The sequence below is a fragment of the Gouania willdenowi genome, chromosome 10 (genome assembly GCF_900634775.1).
Source record: "Gouania willdenowi chromosome 10, fGouWil2.1, whole genome shotgun sequence".
In the NCBI taxonomy this organism is placed as follows: domain Eukaryota; kingdom Metazoa; phylum Chordata; class Actinopteri; order Blenniiformes; family Gobiesocidae; genus Gouania; species Gouania willdenowi.
In genome coordinates, this window is record NC_041053.1 from 7,077,959 (window position 1) to 7,104,877 (window position 26,919).

Here is a 26,919-nt window from a genome sequence, read left to right on the forward strand (position 1 = left end):
ACCCTTAACAGAATTTTGTTAATTTTCCCCTTCATCATTTCAAAGTCGACTGGGAAGCCATCTTCTCCAGGACATTTCACCGACTGAAGTGTGGCTATAGCTTTATCTACAGTATTTCTAATATGGGGATTCCAATCGGTCAGACTGATCCTCTGATATTTGTGGAAAACACAAGTGATCTAAAAGGCTTCCTGCCCCAAGTCTTTCCTCATCAATCTCACTACTGTACAGTTTAGTGTAAAATCTTTTGAAGCTCTCATTAATTTGACGATTATTAGTTTGTCTTTGTTGATTTTCATCCTGTATAGCTGATAAATAAGATTTGATAGGTGCATTCCTTGGTAGCCTTGCTAAAAGGTGATTTGGTTTGTTAGCCAATTCAAAAAAATTTTGTTTTGTGAATAGTATATACCTTTCAGAAAAGTTGCATCAGATTTTGTTGTGTAATAGGTTTCCTCTAATTGTTTTACTTTCTTTTCTATTTCCAGTTGTTTGGAAACTCGCTCTTTCTTCCTTTGACCTGTATATGATATAATCATACCTCTCGTATAAGCTTTATATGTGTCCCACACAATTCTTGGATCAGCTCCATGTTTATCATTCATTTTTCATCCATAAGTAGGGTTGCATTCATTCTCCAGGAGAATGAGCATTCACTTGGTCTAGGAGGTTGCATTGTCATTACCACAGGGGCATGGTCTGAAAGAGCAATGAGGTCTATATCTGCATGTTCAACCAAGCCCAAGAGACATCTAGAAACTAAAATATAATCAATGCGTGTAGTGGACAGGTGGCGCTGAGAGGGAAATGTATATTGTTTTGAAAGTGGGTTATAATGCCTCCATATGTCTACCAGATTGAGTTCCTTATTGATATTTAAAACAGCCTTAGCATTTTTAGATGTATTTGCATGAGGGAGGAGTCTATCCATCATTGGGGATAGCGCGCAATTAAAATCATCCCCAATTATGATGTTGGGACAATCCATATCAGGTAGATGGCTAAGTAATGATGCATAAAATGCTTCATCCTGAATATTGGGGGCATAAACATTTCCTAATTCAGTAGTTTCACCATGTAGTACCCCTTTAACCAAAACAAACCTGCCTTCAGTGTCTTTAAAATAGGCTGTAATGGTAAATGAGAGGTTTTTGTGCAATAAGATCACCACGCCTCTCTTATTTGTTGAAAAGAAAAGAAAACTTGACAAACCCATTCCCTACAATATTTCTTGTGTTCTTCATCATTCAAATGTGTTTCTTGGAGAAAGACTATTTGAATCTTGTCTTTTTTAAGAGAATTTAGGACAGCCTTCCTCTTCACTACAATATTAGAGCCCCGGATATTCCATGTACTTATTTTAATAAAGATTAACACCCAATTATATTATGAATTGTTAGTCACCATCAAGTTTAACCATTTTATGTGGAAGAGGCCAGTCTGCAGCTCCAAATGTAGAATAAAGTTTCACAAACAAACATAGAAATGTGTTCTGAGCAAAACCCGAACAAGCCCAGAAGCACTACAAACATTAACACATAAAGAGAGTGCATTATGAATGTAAACCTCAGAATAAAACTTAGAAGTAAAAAAATAAAAATGAATAATAATATTAATATTAATAATGAAATAAATGTACCTAGATGTACTGTTAATAAAAAAAAAAAAAAAGCACAGCTATGGGGGTCAGAAGCAACAAGGGATAACAGCTTCCCCCGCAGGACTGCACATGCAATTACCAGCATATCACACAGTAAGAGAGAAAAAGGAAACCTTGAAATACAGAGCACGCATCTTAAGGCATGAAGCACATTGTTTATGTTGCATTTAGGTCATACCTGGAGCTGTCCAAATGTGGTTAACCAGACAATCAGAGGTTATTCAGATGCAGTCATTTTGAAGACGTACGTAATCATCAATTTCCTTTGTGGTGGAGAATGAGGAGCTGGTGCCGTCGGGATGGAAGATTTTGATGACAGAGGGGTACAGAAATGAATATCTTATCCCAGCTTCTCTCAGCAGTTTACGAGCATTGGTGGACTCCTTCCTTCTCCTCCATAGAAAAATCCTGGTAGAATGATACATTGCTGCCGCTGATGCTCAGTGTGCATCTGTTTCTGGCTGCTTGCAGGATTTTCTGTTTGTCAGTATAATCATGCAGCCTCACCAGGAAGGCTCTTGGCCCCTTTTTACCAGAAAGTCTTATCGGTGGGCCCGTACGGTGGGCTCCGTCAAGCTTAATGCGGTCGGTGTGCATACCCAACACGACTGGTGTTCACTTTTCAAAAAACTCAACCGGTGCGCGGCCCTCCGTGCCTTCGTTAAGACCAACATTTCTCAGGTTCTGACGTCGACTTAGGTTTTTGAAGTTTTCCAGACGATCCAATACCTTCTGCAGCTCACCTTCCAGAGCTTTTACCCGGGGTGCTATTGCCACCAATGTGTCCTCGAGGTCTGAGATGCGCCGCTCGGCCGTTCCCATCCTCTGTATTAAGCTGTCGAGCTTCCCCGAGAATTTGCTAACCGGTTTAATTATGTTGACCAGTTTGCTGTCCAGCATCTTCTCTATGTTTGCAGTAACACAATTCACTATAAGCTGGTCTCGTTGTTTGCTTAACTCTTCGTTGTTAGCAGAGACAGGCACATGCACTGCTTTATCCTCCTGTTCCAGCTCTTCGTTCGGGCTATCGATAGCATTTGTAGAATTAGCTTTAGCTTCCCTTTTCCGTTTGTGTTTTTTCTTCTTGCAAGGTCCAGGGTGCGCAAAAAATGCATCGAGTGACATGATAAATTTATTGTGCACCCGATGGACCTCTCCATTGGTAAGAAAATATTTGAAAAATAAAGTTTATAGCAGTTCTTCAGGGAGCCGACAAGCTCACGTCTGTTCAGGTGTGTGCATCACGTGATCCCGTTCTTATTAATTTTTAAGCTGTTGAATGTTTTCTGTTGAACTTTTTGATCATGTTAAGCACATTGAATTGCCCTGTGCACAAAATGTGCTATACAAATACATTTGCCTTGCCCTGCCTAAGCAAATTGCTGCAGTCAGACAAAGTAAGAGAAAAAGTATACTTGAGCCAAAAAAGTTTGAGAACCAATGCACTATGGTATGGCCACTGTTTTGAGCAGTTCAGCATGCACAGCGTACCTCGCGGCCTAGCTCTGTAATTATTCAGGGTGTTCAAAAAGTGCATTGTGAACGCAAACCGATGTGAAACACAACCCACACTGTTACTACTCCCTGATGCAAAGCTCTAGCCTTTTGTCAAGAGGCAGCATACAAATACGTTTTAAGGCTACTGTGTGACGTAATCTAGATCAGGGGTTCTGAACTTTGGGGTCAGGACCCCATTTGGGTTCGCAAGCCAGATACCTATTTTTTTAACAACTTGAGCCTATTTTTGCCTATTTTTACCCCTTTTTTTGCAACTACACCACAACTTGCCACATATTTTTTGCTCCTTTTAATGCATGTTTAAATGTCTTTTCTGCACATTTTTTCCACTTTCAAGACATTTTCAGTTCTTATAAACCCTTTTCACCACTTTCACACCTAGTGTCACGTGTTGACCATTATTGTCACTTTTAAGCTCTTTTCACAATATTTAATGCTTATTTTTGCCAATTTAATTGCATTCATGATTTTTCATGCCCATTATTTGCCAGTTTAAACTCATTGTTCTTAGTTTTTTAATTACATTACCCCAACCCCCCCTCCCCAATTTATGCCACTTTTAGGCCAATATTGACCCTTATTACTACTTTTTCTGTCCGTTTTTTGGACAGCCTTAACTAAGTATTGAGTGCTGTACATGATCATACTTTTCATGTTCTTTCTTTTTAGTGGGCTAACATTTCTAGAAATCATTTTTTTTGTATCAGTCAAAAGTAATATTCTAGTTTTCTTAGATACTGAATTTGGGATTTTCATTAGTTGTCAGTTATAATCATCAAAATTAAAAGAAATAAACATTTGAAATATATCAGTCTGTGTGTAATGAATTAATATAATATACAAGTTTCACTTTTTGAATGGAATTACTGAAATAAATGAACTTTTTCATGATATTCTAATTATATGACCAGCACATGTATATTGTTAGTGTTATGTAGAAACACAGATATAGTCATTTTTAAGAACAATTGAATCTATTTTCTTAATTTCGGAGCCTGTTTCCAACGAGGAATTTGCTCACACAGCATTTTTCTCAGCCTATCTATAATGACCATAATAGTTTTGTTACAAGTTGCCAAAACCTCATAAACTAATTTTAAAAAGGCATCTATTCCCTGGTTACTGTCAGAGGTGTAAAGACTACTGATATATTCTACTCTAGAAATACTGGGACTTGAATGAAATTGTACTGAAGTACAAGTACAAAGTAGCTCAATTAAATAGTACTCAAAGTAAAAGTTACTAGTTTCTTTCACCCCCACATTTAATTTTGGTAATAAATCTTGACATGGTTCCCTTGCATACAGTAAACATCTCATGTATAAACTTAAAAAGCAAGAAACCAAATCTTGCAGAATTGAAACTTAATTTATTTTCCGCAAAGACGTCAAAGGTTTGTCAAAATATAAAATCATGTTTTAAAATAAAATAACACCAATGTGTTTCCTCCGGGTACTCCGGCTTCTTCCCACAATCCATAAATATGACTGTTAGGTTGATTGGAGTCTCTAAAATACCTGTAGGAGTGAATTTATGTGTGAGTGGTTGTTTGTGTTTGTGTTGCCCTGCCATGGACTGGCGCCCTGTCCAGGGTGTACCTCCGCCTACCGCCCAGTGTGAGCTGGAGACAAGCACCGGCAAACCCCTGCGACCCTGAAAAACAGGAACAAGTGGGTCAGAAAAATGGATGGATGGATGGATGGATAACACCAATTAATTCAATTCAAACTAAATACATACTCAGGCTCTAAGTATAGTTAAAACAGTGCCATGCCAAATGTGCCATGTGGGTAATAACATAATAGGTAGAAACCCCAACCTGAACCATAGAGAGTGGCGTTGATCAGAAATGGAACGACTAAAAAAATATGGATTGAGCAATATGGAAATTAAAAAAAAATAATCACAAAAAATAATAATAAATTACTTCTTTTAAAACTTACTTAAGTTCAAGTACATTTACTGATTTAGAAATATACTCAAAAAACTACAAGTACCCATTAAAGCAACTCAATTACAGCATCGTCAGTACTTGTAACTTGTTACTTTCACCTCTGGTTACTGGTGCATTGGACACAGGACAGGACAAGCTGCAGAAACATATAAACAACACACAACTAAGACATGGAGGGTGTACCCATGATATGATGAGGGGTGATAATGACATGGCTAACAGGCACACAGGACACAGAATGTGTTGAAGCTCTGCTGTGGATACATGTTAGTCACTGCAGTGTCCTTCGCTCTACGGGTACTAAACCCTTCTTCACGATCCCTCATCATCCATCAACGTCAGTCTCTCTGCACCATGACGTCACTTTCTCCTCACACTGTAGTTCTCCTTTGTGGTAGTGCTGTGACAGCTGCGTGACTCCATGGTGAGCTGCTTTAGTGTGCGGATGTGTCTCATCTGCAGAGGCAAACAGCTGCTGTCCACCCAGGGGTTTAATGAGGGCTGCAGTTTCTCCTCTGTGTTTGACTCTCAGTCTTCATGCAGCACCATCTTCACCTTCTTCACAGGCTGACAGAGAGGAAGGACACTGATGCAACAAAACTCAATAATCAACTGAATTTAGATAAATGGCTCCAATCTAGCATTGGACTCTTTCCACTCCAGTTTGTGGATGTAAGTCAGGTATGAGCTATTACAAGGTTTACCCACCTCAACTCCTTTCATCCTAGTCACACCTTTGTTTTAATACTAATCATGTTTTTAAACAAGGCCTAAAACCCATCTTTTTATACAAGCTTTCTAAATTATGTTTTATTGATTTTATTCACTGTTTATTTAATTATTTATTTATTATTGCTTTTATCTGTTTTTTTCTCAGTTCCCTTGTCTGTAGCACTTTGAGATTATTAAATGTAAAGTGCTTTACAAATTATTATTATTATTATTATTATTATTATTATTATTATTATTATTATTATTATTATTATTATTATTATAAATACAACTTAGTATAGTTATTGTAATAATATTTATCAGTACAAGAGAGAGAATACTTGTTGTTTATAGATAGAGGTAGACTAAAGGCATGTGACCGTGACCTACTCTGTTCAGTGTCATTGCAAAAGATTAAACAATGTAGTCTATGCATGTTACGTCTCTGTCCACATACCTGTGGTGCTTCTGTTATTGACTTCTGGGCCCTGTACTATGACGCTGGATAAACATATTTGGGCTATCTCTCAGTTAGCTGGACCTGACCAAACATTTGGAATCACTGATCAGATACATCTCCTTATTGCCTTGAACATGTTGTGTGCTGCGTTATGTACTACTGTTTGTTTCCGCAGAGGCATGTGCAAAGATCTTGCAGTAAACAGTTATGTCACGTGAATGACGAGTAAACAAATAACCATGTTTGTTTTGAGTAATTTTACTGTTGTGCAAGTTTGCTTCATTGCACAATTAACCTTTTACTACAGTGCCCTTATAGTTCAACCATAGCTTTCACTTTTCATATATTAACCAACTACTTTTCCTTGACTGGACCAGGCTGGGCTGGTCATATAATGAATACAGTAGATTGTTGTCACACGTAGCACAGCAGCTACTTGCCACAGATTCCTTAGCTGCTTTAACAGTGCGCTAGATCTCTTGGCAGCCTCCGAGGCCAGATTCCAAAGACTCTGTTTTGGAGGGACACTCAGTTCTTGGTAATGTGACCATCCATGTTTTCTCCACTGTTCTCACTGTGCTCCTTGGTTAGTCCAATGCCTGGGAAAGTTTTCAACACTGGCATGTTTACCTAATATAACAAAGCTCTTGATGAGTCATTATTAATAATGGCAGGTGTGAACCAACAGCTGTGTAACAAGCAAGAATATGATTGGTCTGTTCTGAATACTTCCTCATTATACACTTTATCCTTTAAGTGTTTTTTAACACTCCTCTGTTCAGCATTCCATTAGTTTTTTCTGCAGCAATGTATTTTTAAAATGTGTGCATATTAGAAATATTCATTTAGGAAAATGTTATTATCAGCAAGACCTGCGATGGACTGGTGCCCTGTCCAGGGTGTACCCCCGCCCAGCGCCCAATGAGAGCCGGAGTTTGACACCGGCAGACCCCCGCGACCCTGTAAAAAAACAGGAATAAGTGGGCTTGAAAATGGATGGATGGATATTATCAGCAACTTATATCTGAGGAAAAGATGATTACTTTTGACATTATACTAGGTTAATTACATTTATGTAGGTATAGAAGTGTAGAGAAATTGGTGTGCTTTTTTGGGTGGATGGGAGTGGACAATTCCCAGAAGATACATGATGATAAGCACAACTTCCATTGGGATGACAAAGCGAGTGGCAAACTAATAACAGCTTTAAAATAATAATAATAATAATATAAATTAGAAAGTTTGTCGTTAGAATTGTTTTTCAGCGGATGTAAGTTAAGTTATGAAGTCAAATGTATCTGTTGATTACCATGTATGATCAAATTGAAAGTATACTGTGTGTATATATATAGTATGAAATTGTTAAAAGAGCAAATAAAAAAAATATTATTTGGTGCTGACATTGCTTAATATATGCACCTTATTCTCAGAGCCTTCCCTTATAATGAGTGTAATCAATATATAATAATAAATATTGAGGGAGAGAAAATGTCAAACCCTCAAAGACTTCAAGAAAGTGATTCATGGTTTTATCTCATCTTGGATCGACTATTTTAACAGCCTCTATTCTGGGGTCTCTGAGTCTCTGCTGTCCTGGCTTCATTTGCTCCAAAATGCTGCTGCCAGCCTCGTACAGGTCCTATATCATACAAATCAACTTTTTTGAGCCTTTAACCTTGTTACAATGTTGATTTCTTATCAAAAACACCCCCAAAGTATTATTGGGCTTCCTTCCTGCATCTCTGAGAAATCCTCAGTAATCCTGCTCTCTGAGCTGCTTCTCTGCCCTCTTCTGAAAAAATGACTGGTTCAAATGCTAGTGACGTCACTAGAATTATGAACCGCCCCCTCCAGGAAGTGCCTGCTGCCGGTGCCGCGCCTCCATGGTGAACACTGTAGTGTAGGCATCCAGGGAGCAGACATCGTATCGCCTTTGACTTGATCTAACGTGTTTGTGACCCAATGCAACGCAACGGTTGAGGTGATAAACAAATGATTATCACCTTAAATGCACTATTCCTGTATTTAATAAAGATGAGGAGGAGAAGAAAGTTAATTAGCAGCCACCATGCATGCTGCCTGTTACAGCCGCTCTTGCTTTTTTCATACTTTTTCAACCTTTCCCTCATTTTAAGTTATTTTTCTTCAGTTACTTCCTCATTTTGACTTGCTTGCCTACAAGGCAAGGCACGGCAAGGCAAATTTATTTATATAGCGCATTTCATACTCAAGGCAACTCAATGTGCTTTACATGATAAAACATTCAATTGTTTAAAATCAATAAGAACATTTAAATCAATAAGAACATTTAAAATCATCAGTAAAATCAATTAAAATCATCAGTAAAATCATCATTACATCAACAACATGACAAAAAATCTCTCTCTCAATCATATGCACTAGAGAAAAAAAGTGCCTTTAACTTTGATTTAAAAATGTTCACATTAGATACTGACTTCAGCTCCGCTGGCAGTTTGTTCCACTTCTTTGCAGCATAACAACTAAAATCAGCATCACCATGTTTACTGTGAACTCTGGGCGCCACTATCTGATCTGTGTCCATAGATCTGACAGACCTGCTGGGTTCATATCTGACTAACATGTCACTGATGTATTCTGGACCAAACCCATTCACAGATTTATACACCAGCAGCAGAACTTTAAAGTCTATTCTGAGGCTGACTGGGAGCCAGTGTAAAGACTTTAAAACTGGAGTAATGTGCTCTGACCTCTTTGTTCTGGTTAAGACCCGAGCTGCAGCGTTCTGAACCAGCTGTAGCTGTTTGATGCTCTTTTGGGGGATTCCTGTCAGAAGACCATTACAATAGTCCAGTCTGCTGGAGATAAAAGCATGGACCAGTTTCTCCTGGTCTTTCTGAGCCATTAAACCTTTCACTCTGGAGATGTTCTTTAGGTGGTAGAAGGCTGTTTTTGTGATAGATTTGATCTGACTGCTGAATGTAAGATCTGAGTCAATCAGAACACCAAGGTTTTTGACTTGGTCTTTAGTTTTTAAAGATCGAGACTCAAGATAATTGCTGACAGCAGTCCTCTTTTCCTTGTTACCAAAGACAATCACCTCCGTCTTGTCATGGTTTAGTTGAAGGAAGTTTTCACTCATCCAGCAGTTTACTTTTTCTAAACAGTCACACAACACCTCAATGGGACCATGGTCATCTGGGTTCAGTGATAGATATAGTTGTGTGTCATCTGCATAGCTCTGATAATCAACCTTACAGTTCTGTAAAATTTGTCCTAAAGGAAGCATGTAAAGGTTAAACAGAAGGGGTCCAAGAACAGATCCCTGAGGAACCCCACAGGACATTGGTAATCTGTCAGATTCAAAGTTTCCAATGCTTACAAAATAGCTTCGCTCCTCCAAGTATGACTTAAACCATTGCATTACTTTTCCATTTAGTCCAACCCATGTTTGCAATCTGTGCAACAAAATTGTATGATCTACAGTGTCAAATGCAGCACTTAGATCCAACAGAATGAGAACAGATACTTTTCCTGAATCAGTGTTCAACCTTATGTCATTGATCACTTTGATAAGAGCAGTTTCAGTGCTGTGATGAGAACGAAAACCTGACTGAAATTTATCAAATATTTTGTTGAATGTTAAGAATTGACTCAGTTGGTTGAAGACCACCTTCTCAATGATCTTGGCCATGAATGGAAGGTTGCTGATTGGTCTATAGTTAGCCAGTATAGAGGCATCCAGTGTTCTCTTTTTTAACAGCGGTTTCACAGCAGCTACTTTCAGGGATTTTGGTACGGTGCCTGATTGGAATGAGCAGTTAATTATCTGACACAAATCAGTGACAATTGACTTTACAACAGTTTTAAAGAAGTTTGAGGGTATTGTGTCAAGGCAGCACATTGATGGATTCAGCTGCTGAACAGTCTCCTCTATTGTTTTTGGGTTCACTGTAATAAACTCTAACATTGTAGTTGACTCATCCCTCAGTGGTTGAAGCTGTTCAAGCTTTTTGTGATTTTGCTGGTTTGTTCTGATGTTTGACCTTATTGATTGTATTTTTTCATTGAAATATACAGCAAATTCATTGCATTTTCCAGCTGACAGTAATTCAGGGGCTATCTGATCTGGGGGGGTTGTGAGCTTTTCAATTACAGAAAACAACGTGCGAGAGTTGTTGACATTTTTGGCAATAATTTCAGAAAAGTATTGCTGCCTTGCTTTGAACAAGCCATCATTGAATTTTCGCAGACTTATTTTGTACAGTTCTAGATGAATTTGGAGTTTTGTTGATCTCCATTTACGCTCAGCTCTTCTACAGTCAGATTTCAAATTCTGCATTATCTCAGTCCTCCTCCAAGGTGTTTTCTGTGTGTTTGGTTTTCTCTTAGTTTTGATTGGAGCCACCACATCTATGACACTTTCTAATAGTTTTTGTTTGATGATGGATGCGCTACTTTCCTAAAGCGGACTTTGCCGAGCGCAACAACACGCTCACATTGTTTACACCAGGGATCAGCTGATGAGGCTGAAGCCGGCTGACATGCAGACCAGATCGGAGAATATCCCCAAAGAGATCTGGAGAAGGACTCATAGAGGCTGCAGGGGAGGTAAAAGACAGCCAACTAACAAAGCCAGGCTGAAACAGCGGAGGCTTATGAACAAAAAACATTTTAAACCAAGTATCCCCTCGGTTACCATGGGCAACGTGAGGTCGCTGGCAAACAAGATGGAGGCGCTTACGGCCCTAGTCCGGAGTCAAATGGAGTATCGGGAGTGCAGTTTAATGTGCTATCTCGGGGGACTTAAATCACGTTAATTGCAATAAGACTTTTCCTGGTTTCACTCAATATGTGAGTTCTCCAGGGGAAGACTTTGGACCTGCTGTATGCTAATGTTGCTGATGCATACGGCTCCTCTCCTCTCACCCCGCTGGGTTGGTCAGACCACAGCCTCATTCACCTCAGCCCCTGTTATCTGCCCCTGGTGAAACGCCAGCCTACGACCACGAGGACAGTGAGGAGATGGTCGGAGGAGGCGTTTGAGACACTGAGAGGATGTTTTGAGGCTACAAACTGGGATGCACTCTGTGAATCACATGGACAAGATATTGATAATAAACTGGACTGGGGGAGGAACACTGACTCCCTCTACAGGAAGGGCCAAAGCTGCCTCTATTTTCTGAGATGGCTGAGGTCCTTCACCATCTGCAGAAAAATGCTGAGGATGTTTTATGAGTTTGTGGTGCCGAGTGCGATCCTCTATGCTGTTGTTTGCTGGGGGAGCAGACTGAGGGTCACAGACACCAACAGACTCAACAGACTCATCCGCAGGGTCAGTGACGCTGTGGGGATTAAAATGGACTCTTTGACAGCGGTGACAGAGAGGAGGAGCCTGTCCAAGGTGAAGGCCATTTTGATCAATGAGTCCCACCCACTCCATGACGTGCTGGTCAGTCACAGAATCACGTTCAGCACCAGGCTGATCCAACCACGGTGCTTCACAGAACGCCACAGGAAATCATTCCTGCCTGTGGCGATCAAACTGTATAATTCATCACTGTAACCTCACAGCTTGATTGTTGTAAATATCTAAATTATATTTGGATTATATTTGTAAATATCTGTATCATATTTGTAATATTATTATTATTATTAGTATTATCTATCCTACTTTATTTTCTAATACTGTATTTTGTGTGTGTATTTGATCGTTTTTATTATTTTATTTGTGATTTTTTTTCTATGGCTGTAACATAAGCAATTTCCCCCTGGGAATAATAAAGGAATTCTGATTCTGATTAAAACTCTGAGTGTTTGAAGCTGATGCTGCTGGATGAACACACAGCACGGAGGCTCACACAATAGCTGCTTAAATATCCTTCTCAGAACATGTAATGGGCAGTTTATTGGCTGAAAACAACAACAGTGTGTGGATAGCAAAAGACAACCACTTTGGTGATCACTGATCTGCCTCAGAGTGAGTCATGCAGGCATGTATAGACACACCCACTCATGAATATGCATAAGCAGGCAACAAACAGCCCGTTGGTCAGAAAGTCACTTTTCAGAGGCTAAAAATTTGGAAAAAAGGCGAGTTTGGGAAAATAAAACTCAAATACTATGTTTTTGGGGTTCTTAGAACAAATGGAGATGGGTGGAAAATGCATGATATGGGAGCTTTAAAGCTGCAGTTTGTAAGTTTTTGTTTTTTGTTTTATTTGGTCAAAAATCCATAATCATCTTATTATATTGTATTGCATACTGTAATCCATTGCATTCTGAGTTTACAGTGAATCTCTTATCCTTCTCTTGACCCTGTAAATTATTTTTAGTAATATAGGAGCATGATGCTGGACTTCAGAGATCTTTTTACCAACAGGGCAAGCCCATTAGCTGTTTTAAGCATTACTATTGGCTGCTAGAGCTGCTAGTCTATGCGCGTATCTGAGTCGTGAAAGTCCCATGGCATATCTTCCAGCTGATGTCTTAGACAAGTGGTTTTCAAACTTTCTCTTACTTTTTATTCCAAGTATCCCCATTGATGGACTACATTTAGCTCAATATACTATGAAAAAACAACTATAGGGCATACTGAAGGAATGAATGAGTGATAACATTTTAAAATAATTTAACTTTGTAAATTAGTGGAATGAAACAGTATTTAGCAGAGTGGTTTCCAACCTTTTTTGGATTATGAAACCATTTTGATATTAAAAAATTGGAGGTGACCCCAAAGACACTTTTCTCTTCTTTAATTCGTGTAAAACATGTAAAACACTGATTGAGTGCCTCCATAGATTTATTTCTGTAGTTTTTATCATTTAGTGTCATCTACCCCCTGGTGTGGGATGAGACTGACCTTTATATTTTCATTTCATGTTCTAATCAAGATCATTTCATTTCCATCATCATTATTATAATCATAATTTTTAACAGAAATTAAACATTTTTTTTCGCTCTCTCTTTCTTTTTCTCGAGTACCCCTTGTAGTGTAATTGTGTACCCCCATTTGAGAAACACAGCTCTAGAGCTCCTTTGAAGAGGCCTTATGATGTTCAGTTTTGCTTGTCAAGTTTGCCTAAATAGTTTGACCAATTCAACGTGAGTTCTTTTCTGTTATTTTTTTTACATTTTTTACTCCTTTTCAACCACATTTGGTGTTGTTGCACTGGGGAAAAATGGATTCAACTGGGAAGGCGCACTCCAACGCGTGCCTTCACCACAAGCTTCAAAATCTTACACATCGCATATCCTCAATCCTTATGCAGCATTTGGAGGCTGAAGCATACTAGAACTTAAAAAGTAAAAATTGGTATTATTCTTTATTCTCAATGCATAGGTAAACAAAATGTACTTTGCTAGTTTGATGAGCTGATGCATTGATAGGCATGGCCCTTCATCAGTTCTGTCTTCTTTATCTCTTCCTCAGGGTCGCTGCACACGAGAGAACTGTAAATACCTGCACCCACCACCACACCTAAAAACACAGCTGGAGATCAATGGTAGGAACAACCTGATCCAGCAAAAGGCAGCGGCAGCCATGTTGGCTCAACAGATGCAGTTCATGCTGCCTGGAGCGCAGCTGCAGCCCATTGTGAGCAACGCACACGCATGGCACCACAAAGTAGTTCACACTGGAGTTCTGTCATTCATCCAAACATCTGAGTTGAGCTTTGTGAGCATACAATAAATTAGGAATGAGGAGGCTGGTGATTTATTTAGACACAGTACAAGAAAAGAAGGTATGTGACCCCTTAGAACATCTGTCAAACTCAAGGCCCGGGCATCCAGTTCAGCCCTTAGGAGAAAGTAAAAATGACATAGTTAGCATGAATTATTGTGTAATGTAAGTATGGCTTTTTTAGAGGAGGTTCTGGATTTAGACACATTTAGAAATCCATCTAACTGTGATTTTCATGCTGTTCTGAGAAGTAGCAAAACCAGCGACTCCTAAAATGAGTATTTTAATACAAAATTAGCTAAAAAATAAAGATATATTGATATAGGCGATATTGTTGAATATAGTTGAATATTATGATATTGTATCTCACTGTTGTAAGTCCTCTTCTCTTGGCACCAAATCTCTTTACAGTGGTGATTGCTCCACCATAATCTGTCTCTCTCTCTTTTGTGGTATTCCTTTCCTCCTAGACAACATTCCCAGTGACAGCCTCCTCCCTGGCAACGAGTCCCAGTATGGTGTTCAGTCCATATCTGAGCCACATGAACCCAGCTGTGGGTTTGATGCCTGAGCTTTTGCCAAGCCCCCCCCTGCTGGTCCCTGGGAGTCCCACCAGCCTGTCAGCTGGGGGTAATGGCACTTCTATGCACAAGCATGTGCGTACAGACAAACTGGAGGTGTGTGGCCTGCTCTCTGTTGTGTTTCTTGTTCCAAAGACTGATGAGATAATCATGGGTGGTGTGTGTGTGTGTGTGTCAGGTGTGTCGGGAGTTCCAGCGTGGGAACTGTACACGCGGTGAGAGCGACTGCCGCTACGCTCATCCGCAGGAGGCCGGCATGGTGGACTGCAGTGAGAACTCAGTCATTGTCTGCATGGACTACATTAAAGGCCGCTGCAGCAGAGACAAGTGCAAGTACTTCCATCCTCCAGCTCATCTTCAGGCTCGGATCAAAGCTGCCCAGCAACAAGCCAGTCACAACAATGTCTCAGCATCCTTGGTGAGTATTCCTCATCACTGAGGCAGGAACACAGTCTGACACCTCTTTTAACCCTCGGGGCACCTTTGAGGACCAAACATGTACCTTCTGCTCATTGCGTGTTTTAAACTCTCAATATCTCATTAGGTTTTAAGACTAATTGGATGAACTTTGGACAGGATTTTTCTTTTATTGTCATGTTCATAATTCCATGGTCACTTTTAATGCAGGTGATATAAAATGTACCGACACTCTTTGAGTTTAGGACCGATTTGGTCCCATTGTCTCCCATTATAACCACATATTTTGGATAACCTCACATATACAAGTGGATTCCCAAAAATACCTAATAAATCTAAGCCTCTACCTTCAAAATACAGGGGGATGAAAGCCCCACCCCCCACAGCCACAGCAGAGCTTTATTATATAGAGTTTTATTGGAGGACAGTTATCAGTACCAGGCAAAATGCGTGGCAATAAAAAAAAACTGCAAAGGTCTTGATGTGTTGGGAGTGGCGTGAATATGGTTGAGAATATATTTTGTGTGTAAGTGTGTAAGGCTTGTGTAAAAGTCGATTAACAAAAGGCAAATGAACTGGTTCATCAGGGGTTTGTGACAAAAAGGGCATAAAAACTACAATGAAAACCTTTAGATTTATGATTAGGTCTGAATTTCTGATGTGAAAAATATTTATATATGAAATTTCTATTACACTTTTAAGAAGGGTACCTTTGTGGTACCTATGGTGTTTTTGTCATTTAAAAAGAAATGGTGTTTTTATGACAAAAAGGGCATAAAAACATTTAAAAAATACAGAAATATGATGAAAACTTTATTTCTGTGGTTAGGTCTAGAGTTGTTGACAAGATCTGTTGTGAAAAAATGGGGGGGAAATGATATACATTTTATGACAGTTTTATGAAGGATACCATTTTGGTACCTAAGCTCAAAGAGTATAACTTTTTTCAAAGGTGATATTCAAAGATATTCAGATAAGTGCTAGTGCTGGGACGGGTTTCATCACATTTTACATACTGCAGAATAGTTACTTGTCATGTAATTACGGAGGCAGAGTTTCAAGTAATCAACTTGTCTTGCATGTACAATACTGTACATGCTAGACAAGTTGATTACTGGTTACTTGGACAAGTTTCTTAAAAAAATATCTGTATGCGTCCCTGCTGTAGGTGCAGTAAAGTGAGACTTGTTACATTTTAGTGATGTTCATAATAGCTACAATCAGGATTTGCATTGATTCAGACCAGACAGCATCTTTTTTTGGTGAACTTCAGCAATTTGATGCATGCTGTTTTTCAATAAATGCAGTTCATTTGATTGATGGCAGAATGTCAGAGCACATTTATTGAGTGAACCACAAGTTAGAGGAGAGAGCAGTGTGAACATACACAAGTCAGTGTGAACTAGGATAAAAAGAAAAGACAATACCAATAATCAGAAACTAAAGGAGTTATAGCATCACACTGACTGATGCTGTGCTCTGTTACATTTAATTTGGTGCTGTGAGGGAGGCTCAGGGTTGTGGGGCAGTTTGATGTTCCAGAACATCAACACTGACATTAAAACAGTCAGGTTTTGAGCTTGACCTCTGAGCCTCCTACAGCTCGTTACTACACTGCCCCCTAGTGATTTGAATTAACATTCTTAGTTTCATTTATGGTTTCTATTCCTATTCATATGTTTTTGCTTTAATATAAATGCCTGTAAGCTGTGAGAGATTTGAACTCACGCACATTCAGACAAATCTGGACGAAGGTGAAATTAATCTGTGTTGTCTGAAAGCAGCTGCATTGTAGTTCTCACACAGACCTTTTGAAAATGATTTGCCTTGAAAGCTAAAGGGTTATCTAATTTTTTATTTTATTTCTATATCAAGGTAATATGATGTACCTTATAATATGAAACATACATAAACTAGAAAGCACTCAGAGGGCAAGGCCACTACGCCATAGCTGTCCCCATAATTACATTGTCACCTAAGTGTTAGATTCAGGATATTGATGCAGATCATTCTCATAATCTAATAATTTGGTCCTTATCCCATTTTGAACATTTCCTGGAAATGTCATCAAAATCTGTATATTAGTTTTTGATTTAGACTGTTCAGACAAATGAATAAACACAGGCAAAAACACAACCTCCTTAGCGCAGGTAATCAGGCTTTGTCAGGCTTTATATATGTATTATTACCTATACCCCATTATTATGGAGTATAGATGTGCCAAAGTGATTGATATCAAATCTGGATCTTGATGCCAATTGAAATGTATTTAAATAGCTGTCCTTTAAAACTACATACACTCATAAACCTATACAAAGCTATATTTTCAACCACCTAAACATGTCTAATTATTCATTTTCAGAAGTTCTTAATAACATAGGATTGCTAAATTTCTACTAATGATGTGTCATAAAATGCTGTAGTATTCATGTTAAGTGTCATTATAAAGTTTGACAAACCTTTATACAATACACAGTAAAAAAATACCTGGTGTCGTGGGGTGAGGTGTTGTAGGACCCAAATGCAGAGGTTGGAGGAGGCAGTAATGGATTCAAACAACGTTTCATAAAACTCTCAAAATCCACAAAGTACAAAATAAAGACAAAGCAAAATGACCTACTCATGACGGAGACTAGAAAACGATAGGAGAGGACAGACGTGACAAACTCTGACCAATCTGTGTCCAAATAAGTAGTTTGCAGGGACGACCGTGGGTTTGAATACCGCTCTAGCCAAGTCATTGTCCTTGAGTCCTTGGGCAAGTCACTTTACCCACATAGCTTACCACCACTGTGTGTGGAGTGAAAGAGTAATGCACATTAATGTAAATCACTTTGAATGTCTATGAAAAAGCGCTATATAAAATCCAATGCATTATTATTATTATTATTATTATTATGGAGGCCAACTCAGAAGTGAATCACACCTGGGTGGAAAACAGAAGGGAACATAATCCCTTTCACAGCTCAACCACTGACTTGACCTGAGGGATGAGATGAGCAGAACTTTCAGAGAATGAAATCAGAACTAAACACTGTGGCTCAGGTGGTAGAGGGGTATTCCTCTAATCGAGAGTTTGGGGGTTTTATCCCAGGGCTATACCTGTCTGTGTGTCTTTGGGCAAGATACTGAACCCTAAGGGTGTACTCACACTGGCAACCAGGGCCGTTCCTAACCAGCTCTGTGCATGTGTGAAACCATGGGGGGCCATTGTCTGGCCTGCGTAGGTGTGAACTGCACCGCAGGGGGGTTAACGGCCCGATGGTCCTGCTAGAAGAGGTGGTCCAAACAGCGTGCCAGATTGGCACGGTTGGCCGCGCATGCGCACGCACAACTCGACTCGACCCGCGTGCAAAATGTGATGACGTTGGTACCGCGCGACGCTTTACGGCACATAAACATCCGCATTCAGCAAAGATAGCGGTGTCAGAAGTGCTCGTTAGCCGATGAAAAGTTCAGAGTTGGCGTTTCCTGATATATATGAACAACACCACAGAGAACTCATGGAGGAAGAGGACAACATGACCGTCAGGACTTCTCTTTGTTCAGCCGACGGCGGGACAGTAACGGAGTGTAGCAGCTCATCATCAGGTCCGGGTATTTCCGAGGGTATAAATATACATATAAACACATATTACTGGTATATTAACCCATATAAACCAGAAAATATGGATATGGGACATTTTACTGCTGCAAATGTGTAACATATTACTGGTATTTTGTGGACAGGACACATGTGGTTGGCTATTATATAACCCAGAAAAAAATGGAAATTGGACATTGTACTGCTGCTAATGTATAAATAATATAAATATATATATGGTGTTTGAGTGTTCTGGGACACATACTCACAAACTCTGTAGAATGAAAACAAACACAGTGTCTTGGGGAGCAAAGTGTAGTGTTAATTTATTCATCTAAATGTAACCAAAAACAGAACATCACAAATACAAGCCCAAATAAATGAAATGTCTGAAAGAAAGGGTAATAATTTTCCAAACAAAAATCAATAAGCCAGAAATAAAGTGCAACCTTTTGCAAAATGTAACATGAACCTTAAAAACAAAACATTTAAACATTGGAAGTACAAGGATGGGAATATTATGACAGCAGAACCTGGAACAATACTGCAAATTGTTGCAACTATTTATTTATTTTTAATCTTATTTTTGTTTTCTTCTTAGGTCGTGTCTTGTTAGTGCACATGTGGCAATACCAATTTTCAGTATGTGGAGTTCCTGTTAGTCCTGCACAACTATAATGAATTGCTCAGAAATCTACATGTGTCCTGTTCTCAAAATACCAGTAATATGTTACACATTACACAGCCGTAAAATGTCCCATTTCTATATTTTTTGGGTTTATATGGGTTAATATACCAGTAATGTGTTTATATGCATGTTTATACCCTCAAAATTACCATGGAATTTTGGGTTTTACTCGGACCCCTCATCATCACGTCTCTGCAGAAGAAGACCCTCCACTGCACCTCAGCACTTTAACAACTCACTAATTTCATAATTTAAATACACTATTTCTACCTTTGTTTTTCTGTTTGCATGTCGTTTGTTTTGTATTTAGTAAAATGGTTTCTCCAACAGTTGGTTAAATCTACACATTTATACTGTATATAATGCACATGCAGAATGATGTGTAACAATAATCAGTAAAATTAGCTATAAACACATTTTGTAGAACTAAATATAAGGTTATGCTGTGAACAGAAAGAAAGGAAGACGAGCCAGATAATTCTAAACTTTAGAATATAATACAATCATAACTTTTAATCATAAATATGACTCTTCTCAAAACAACAAACTTTGATATATTTGTCACACAATATCTAAGCTTCCAGTGAATAATTTACAAAAAAAAATTAAAAAAAAGTGAACTTGATCAGTGAACTTTTTTTAAATTTGTAAATTATTCACTGGAAGCTTCTCTGGTGGCGTGTGCAGTGGTTGTTATTATTATTATTGTATGAAGCCAACATTACTGCAGCTCGGCACATCATTGTTGTTCTGTTAAAGTATTTTTATACAAAGACTTAAAAACAATCTGAAATTAGTGCTGACTCAAGTAAATCACCTTTGTTATGCATTATAACAATCTGTTCCTTAAGTCTCTAAATTATTGAAACAATTAAAAACATCTAAAAAATAAAATTACAGAAAATTAAATAATCATTTAATATACATTTCAATAAATAAGTGCATCCCATGTTGACTCTGAGCTTTATTCTGTCTGTTGTCTGTAGAAGTGATGGGTCTAAACCAGATGATGGAAACTAGATCAGCTCATGGTTTTAATGTCCAGGGAGGGTTGTGTCCACTCTGCATGGACTTAAAGAAGAAGAAATAAAAAAAAAGAGTTAGATAATGTCATGTTCATCAAAAGGAAAACTGAAAGTGATGGAGATAAATATGCTCAGATGGACACACAGACACACAAAGTTTAAACAAACACACAAATACTCTGTCCTAAATTGTCTCACACATTAAAAGCATCTATTTACTCTTATATTAATGTACACAAAGACTAGCCCCACAAAATCAGAACGACATTTATTGATCCAGAAATTAAACTGATCTTACCTTTATAGGCTCAGTTTCCTCCTTTGTTTTCAAATCCATTTGAACCTCCATTCATGGTGGTTTTTATCGTCAGAGAGAGTCTTTCATTTTTAATAAATCCACCGTTATTTGGTCCGTTTTAATCTTTCTTTCTCACTCACTTGGTTCTCTCTGTTCCTTGTGTCGATTTCGTCAAAACAAAGCAGCATCTTTAATGTTTCCGTTACGTGTGAGTAAAGTTACCGCAATGTACCGACACTGGCTGTAAAGAGCAACTTATTATCTTTCATAAACTGGTGGAATTTCTCCGATAGAGTAAATATGAGCAGAGTTATGGTCATTTAAATTAACGTGATGCGTTCAGGGGCCCTGGGAAACCCAGTCTGGGAAAAGAGCACGTGTCTGGGTAAATCTTGGTTTATAGTTACCCAACGCAACAGAAAATATGAAATTAACAGAATGTGCTGTCAACAACAAACCCAGAGTCGCTTAATGGTGACGTAACGCCATACGTGTGTCATAAATTAACGTGATGATGTGTTTCTCTGTGGGAACCGAGTTGAGCTGGTGATCACGTCCGTTCTACCGTGTCAGAAAAGGGACAGGGAGGGGGGGATTCCTGCTGTGAGCTTGGAACGGCCCCAGTTGCCAGTGTGAGTACACCCTTAGTTGCTCCCATTGGTCGACTAGCGCCTTTTGTATGGCAGCTCTGTGTGTGAATGGGTGAATGAGCTGATATTGTGAAGTGCTTTAGGACTACCTCGTTGCTTATAAAGTGTTATATAAATCAAGTCAATTTACCATTTAAAGAAATGCATCAATATGTGATCAAACAATGAATAGAAGTGAAAGAGCCCAGAACGCAAACAGAAAAAGAGCTCCAAGACAAAGGAGATTCTTATAACCATATACGCATATAAATCCAAAACAACATCTATACATCCCATATTGTCACACATTTTTGATGTAGAAAGACTTAAAGAACAGGAATGATTTATTAATTCTCTCTCTTCTTCTTCTTCTTGTCTTCTTCTTCTTCTTCTTCTTCTTCTTCTTCTTCTTCATTCTGTCTTCTTTCTATTCTTTCTTTCTTCTTCGTTCTCTCTCTTCTGTCTTTTTCTTTCTTTTGTCTTCTTCTTCTTTTCGTCTTCTTCTTCTTCTTGCTTCTTCTTTCTTTCTTCAGGCTTCTTCTTCTTCTTCGTCTTCTTTCTTCTGCTTCTCTTCTGCTTCTTCTTCTTCTTTTTTTCTTCTTCTTAGGTTTATTTTTTTTGTGGTTTCTACTGCACTTTTTACATTTTTTCTTATCCAGATAATGAGTGTAATTTAGTTTTTGATTTATTATGAATTATTATATTACGTAACAGTAAAAAAAATGGCTTTAGCCAACCTGCTGGATAATAGGATACATGGTGCACTGGTTCGGTCCAGGGTTCAGAACATCACTGAGATGGATGCTCCATCTAGCTTCTTTTTTAGCTTGGAAAAAAAGCATGGGCAGAGAAAAGTAATTCACTCTTTGCTCTCGGACAGAGGGGAGGATCTGGTAGAGCCTGCCCAGATACGAAAGCGAGCTGTGGATTTTTTCTCATCACTTTTCACCAGTGAGTGCAATGACAGTGACCCACTAGTTGAGGAGTTCTGTGGTGTGCTACCTCAAGTCTCTGCAGAGACTAACTCGCTGCTGAGCTGACCTCTACAAATGGAGGAGCTTGCTGTTGCACTGCAGAGTATGCAGGGACGGTGGGCCCCTGGCATCGACGGCCTGACGGTTGAGTTTTAAATGGCCTTCTGGGTCTTATTAGCTCCGTGTTGAATGAGAGTCCTGGCCTCAGGCTTGCTACCACTTTCCAGTCGCAGACTGTTGTACCCTCCTTCCAAAAAAAGGAAGTCTGCGATAAATAAAGAACTGGCGCCCTGTGTCCTCCGATGTACGGATTATAAAATCTTGTCCAAGGCATTGGCGAATCGGTTGAAGAAAGCTATGGAGCAGGTCATCCACAGGGACCAAATCCTATGTGTTCCCGGCAGGTCCATGGTGGACAATGTCTCCTAATTCGAGATGTTTTGGAGGTGTCCAGCTCATCAGGTACTGGTCTTGTTTGGTTTGGTTTTACCTGGCTCCGGGAGGAACATTGTTTTAATCGGCTTATGCAGATGATGTCATTGTATTTATTAAAAATCAAAAAGAAGTGGACACTTTAACACTCTGTCTTCAGCACGTGTGAATGGGACAAAAGTGAAGCCCTTGCGTCGGTAGATGGCGTGGCGGTCTTCCAGTTATTCCTGGGAGCCTATCGTGGAGGACTGATGGCCTCATGGTCTTGGTGTCTTCCTTGGCAACGAGGGCTGACGAGGAGGAACTGGGAGGGGGGTTACTGAAAAAGTAGTAGGGAAGCTTCTAAAATGGAAACGGTTGCTGCCATACATGTCATACAGGGGCAGAACCTTGGTTGTCAACAACTTAGCAGCTTCACTCCTCTGGCATTGTTTGGACTGTATGGACCCTCCATCACGTCTTTTAGCTCAACTACAGACAAAACTTGTAAATTTTTTCTGGGATGGTCTACATTGGGTGCCGCAGGGAGTGTTGTTTTTACCTAAAGAGGAGGGGGGACAGGGCCTCGTCCACTTGGCTAGTAGAACAGCTACCTTTAGATTGCAGTCATCCAACGGTTCTTAAATGGATCAGTAGATCTGGTGTGGAGAGCGGTAGCCAGCTGCATTTTCAGATGGGTGGGGAATCTGGGACTGGATGCTGCACTGTTTTTAACTGATTCTAATTTTTTAAAACTAAACGGGTTGCCTCTCCGTTCTGGCTGTTAAATGAACCTTTGATTTATGGGGCCAGGCTTGATGTTTGCAGTGTTGACATCACTGTGTCGAACTGGGACTCTGACTCTTCGGCAGTTGTTGGACAATGCAGGACCGGCGTTGTTGGACGTCCAGACGGTGGCCTGCACGCTGGGCATTCGGTCCACAAGGGTGGCTAATAAGGTGCTGGAGCTCTGGAAGCAGAGACTCCTTATGGATTACAGTCACGGGACCGTACCTGACCACAGGGATCCTTTCCCGGAAATCCACATCAGTTCATTTCTCTGTGAGCTGACCGGACCCCTTTTAAAAGACTGCAAGGACACTGACCTACACACCGCTGGTAAGAATTTTCTCTACCAAAACTGTGTGAAGGCGATAAATAAAAAATGTCTGTGTGACAGAGCATGATAAATTTGGAGGAGATGGACTGGGTCCACAGTGGAGGGTGTTTCTACAAACTCCCCCTCAGGAAAGAACAGCCGACCTCCAGTGGAGAATTTTACATGGCACAATTGCTACTGGTGCTTTTCTTTCTGTACTTAACCCTGCTGTGTCGAACCTGTGTCCCCTCTGTCTTGCACGGGAAACAGTTTTCCATGTGTTTAGTGAGTGTAAGAGACTTGCAGTGCTCTTTGCTCCATTAACAGAGATTTTTGGTCTGTTTGGAGAAACATTTAGTGTAAAGAGTTTAATTTATGGTGTAGGCTACAGAAAAAGTCATCATGAAAAGGGGAAGCTGTTGAACTTTGTTCCTGGAGAAGCCGAACTAGCTATTTATGTAACATGAAAAAACAAAGTGGAAGGTTAGCCAGCTCAGGAGGCAGCCATGGTACTCTGCTGTAATATCAGGTGCCGACTGAGACTGGAATTCAGTTTTTCAGTTTACAAACAATTTTGATGATTTTAAGAACATTTGGTGCTATGAAGACATACTCTGCACTGTAATCAGAGACAAACTGACGTTTTTCTAGTATTCTGTTGCACTAAATGTCTCACTAATGTCTTTTTGGTTTTATTTATTTTTCTATTTTTTTTTAAAATTTATTTATTCCTTTTTTCTAGGTCTGTAAATGTGAATATATGCAAATTATGTAAATAAAGTGTGTTTGTAAAAATCTTCTTCTTCTTCTTCTTCTTCTTTGTGGGTTTGTTATGGCGGTGACCAATCTAGTACAAATCTAATTCTTCCTCATCTTACATTTTCTATCCATACTTAATAGGATGCCAGGCATTACAGGTCAAAGTCAAATCAGTCATAATTATGATATTGTAATGTAATGTTCTGCATGTAGTTTATTCAACAGGTGTTATGGTTTCCCATGGCCCTGAAGGCATCATTGTTACGTGCAGCTTTCTCTGCCATTGTTCGTCTTTGTTTACATGTGTTCTGCGTGTTGATTGGCTGGGAGGATGTAAAAAAGGGCGGGCGTAAGCGGAGAATGGGAGAACATTCGGTTCCCACGGGTGTTGAGGAGATAAATGATCGAGTTTGTGTTGTAATTGTTTATTTTGGCTGGTGGCCGGATTAAAAAGTTTGACCATCTATGCTGTAGCTTGTTCTGTAAGGTGAATAGAATTGGACAGGACGATTGGACCTGGATCCTGTATGTTGCTGAGGTCAAAGGTGTCAAATTCATTTTAGTTCAGGGGCCAAATACCAGTTTAAGATTAAGTGGGCCACAGATTTTTTTTTTTGTGAGAAAAGAGCAAATTCAACATAAATGTGCCCTGGTCTGCACTCCACATTTAAATGATCCCAGATTTTGCAAATTTGGGGAAATTTCATGGACTAATTAGAGGTAAATTTGCCAGATTTTGAAAAAAAGTAGAGTTCTTTCAGCTTTTCAGATTAAAAATGACTGCCGTCTTGTGATACAAGGAATGGAAAACTGAGCTCTAAAATATTATGGATTTGAATAGATTTTTTTTTTTTTTGGAGGAGTAGCTGAGATACAACTGAATTAGTTGGTAATTTACAAAGCGTTTCATACTTTTTCAGTTGGGATGAATTTGAATTTGCAGTGTTTCTCAAATGGGGATACGTATACCCCTAGGGGTACATGATGGCACTACTGGGGGTACTTGAAAAAGAGAGGGAAATTAACAACGGACTTTGTAGAAATAAATCTATTTAGGAGTTATTAAAAAAGCCTTTTTCAATCTTAGGGTCGGGACCCCATTTGGTGTCATCTGGAGTTTAAATGGGGTCTCCTGAAATTTCTGAAAAATTTAAATCGATTTGTGAAATGTTTTAATTATTTTCTTAAAAAAACATGTATTAATATACTTTTACTTTGTGAAATATAAATCCAGTTCAACTTAAATGCAGTTAAAAAAAAATATATATATATATATATATATACAGTATATATATATATATATTTGAGCTCAAACATGATCAAAAACTAATTTTAGAAAAACATTTCTTTGGGGTCGCCAGACATTCTTGATCTCAAAATGGGGTCATGATCCAAAAAATGTTGCCAAGCACTGCACTAAATAATGTTTCTTTCCACTTATTTACAAAATGATATTCTTTAAATTGTGCATTATCACTGATTCATTCCATCAATTATGTTCTATAGTTGTTTTTAAATAGTTTTCTAAGCAAAATTTGTGGTTGGACAAAGGGGACACTAAGATACAGAAATAAGAGAAAAGGGGTACTAGAGCCAAAAAAGTTTGAGAACCACTGCCCTTAAGGGCCGGATTTGACCCCCAGGGTTTGAGTTTGACACATGTGCTATAAGTATTGGAGCTGGTGTTAAAACATGGTGTTTTCCTCACTGCTTCTGTCACACAGCAGGCTTTGCCTCTCGGTGCTGTGCAGTCACTACCAAAGAGGTCAGTCTTGGAGAAGAGCAACGGAGCTGCTGCCTCTTTCTTCACCCACAACATGTTCCACTACCAGCAAGCCCTGGCTAACATGCAGCTCCAGCAGCCGGCATTCATCCCCAATGGTAAGGCTCAGGTCCAGTCTCCCCACATTAATGTCAGTGTTAGACAGACACACACTTTGTGTTTGTGTGGAAGCTGCATGCTGTGTGTGTTCAGGGCTTCTTATCATCACTGCCCGTCTCAGGCATCTCCACTCCACCTGTTGTGATGCTTGAATGTGAATCACTGTGGCTGGATGTGTCGTAAAAGTAGGTCAAAGATCTGCTCTGCAGGGTGTGGTGCGCAAATAGGCTTCTGTAAGGATAAATAAATGGATAAATTAATATTGTGTTATGATTTAATCTGCCTTGTTTCGCCTGTCTTTAATGGAGAATATGAAACATGTGTCTTTTACAACGAAATGGGGCGAAAAACCACAGTACCATGTTAAAATGTTGAGTCAGGTGTTGATCAGAGCCCTCGTTTATATCTGTTGCACAGGCACAAAACGGGGTCTGAAAGATGCGCACTACACTTTGCACGCAAAGTTTGTCATTCATCAAAATAAAGGTAGCATGAAAATGTGTGCATTGGCACATTAAACCTGGCGCACAAGCATTTTGGAGATGTGGGGAAACAACAACGTTGGTGAATTAAAGCCAGATTTTTCTGCTTGTGGGCGTTCCCATTG

At 39.2% G+C, this 26,919-nt stretch overlaps 1 protein-coding gene across 7 annotated transcripts in view; it reads left to right on the forward strand.

The window, feature by feature from the left end:
• mbnl3 (muscleblind-like splicing regulator 3) overlaps positions 1-26,919 on the forward strand; it is a 76,856-nt gene that overhangs the window by 25,267 nt on the left and 24,670 nt on the right. For 4 of the 7 annotated variants that reach the window (XM_028459742.1, XM_028459740.1, XM_028459745.1 and 1 more), the window contains 4 exons: positions 13,715-13,879; positions 14,437-14,643; positions 14,726-14,965; positions 26,155-26,311. In XM_028459742.1, coding sequence (XP_028315543.1) covers positions 13,715-13,879; positions 14,437-14,643; positions 14,726-14,965; positions 26,155-26,311 — 769 coding nt within the window. The remainder of the gene's footprint in view (positions 1-13,714; positions 13,880-14,436; positions 14,644-14,725; positions 14,966-26,154; positions 26,312-26,919) is intronic. The other 3 variants (XM_028459743.1, XM_028459744.1, XM_028459746.1) reach the window with 1 other exon arrangement.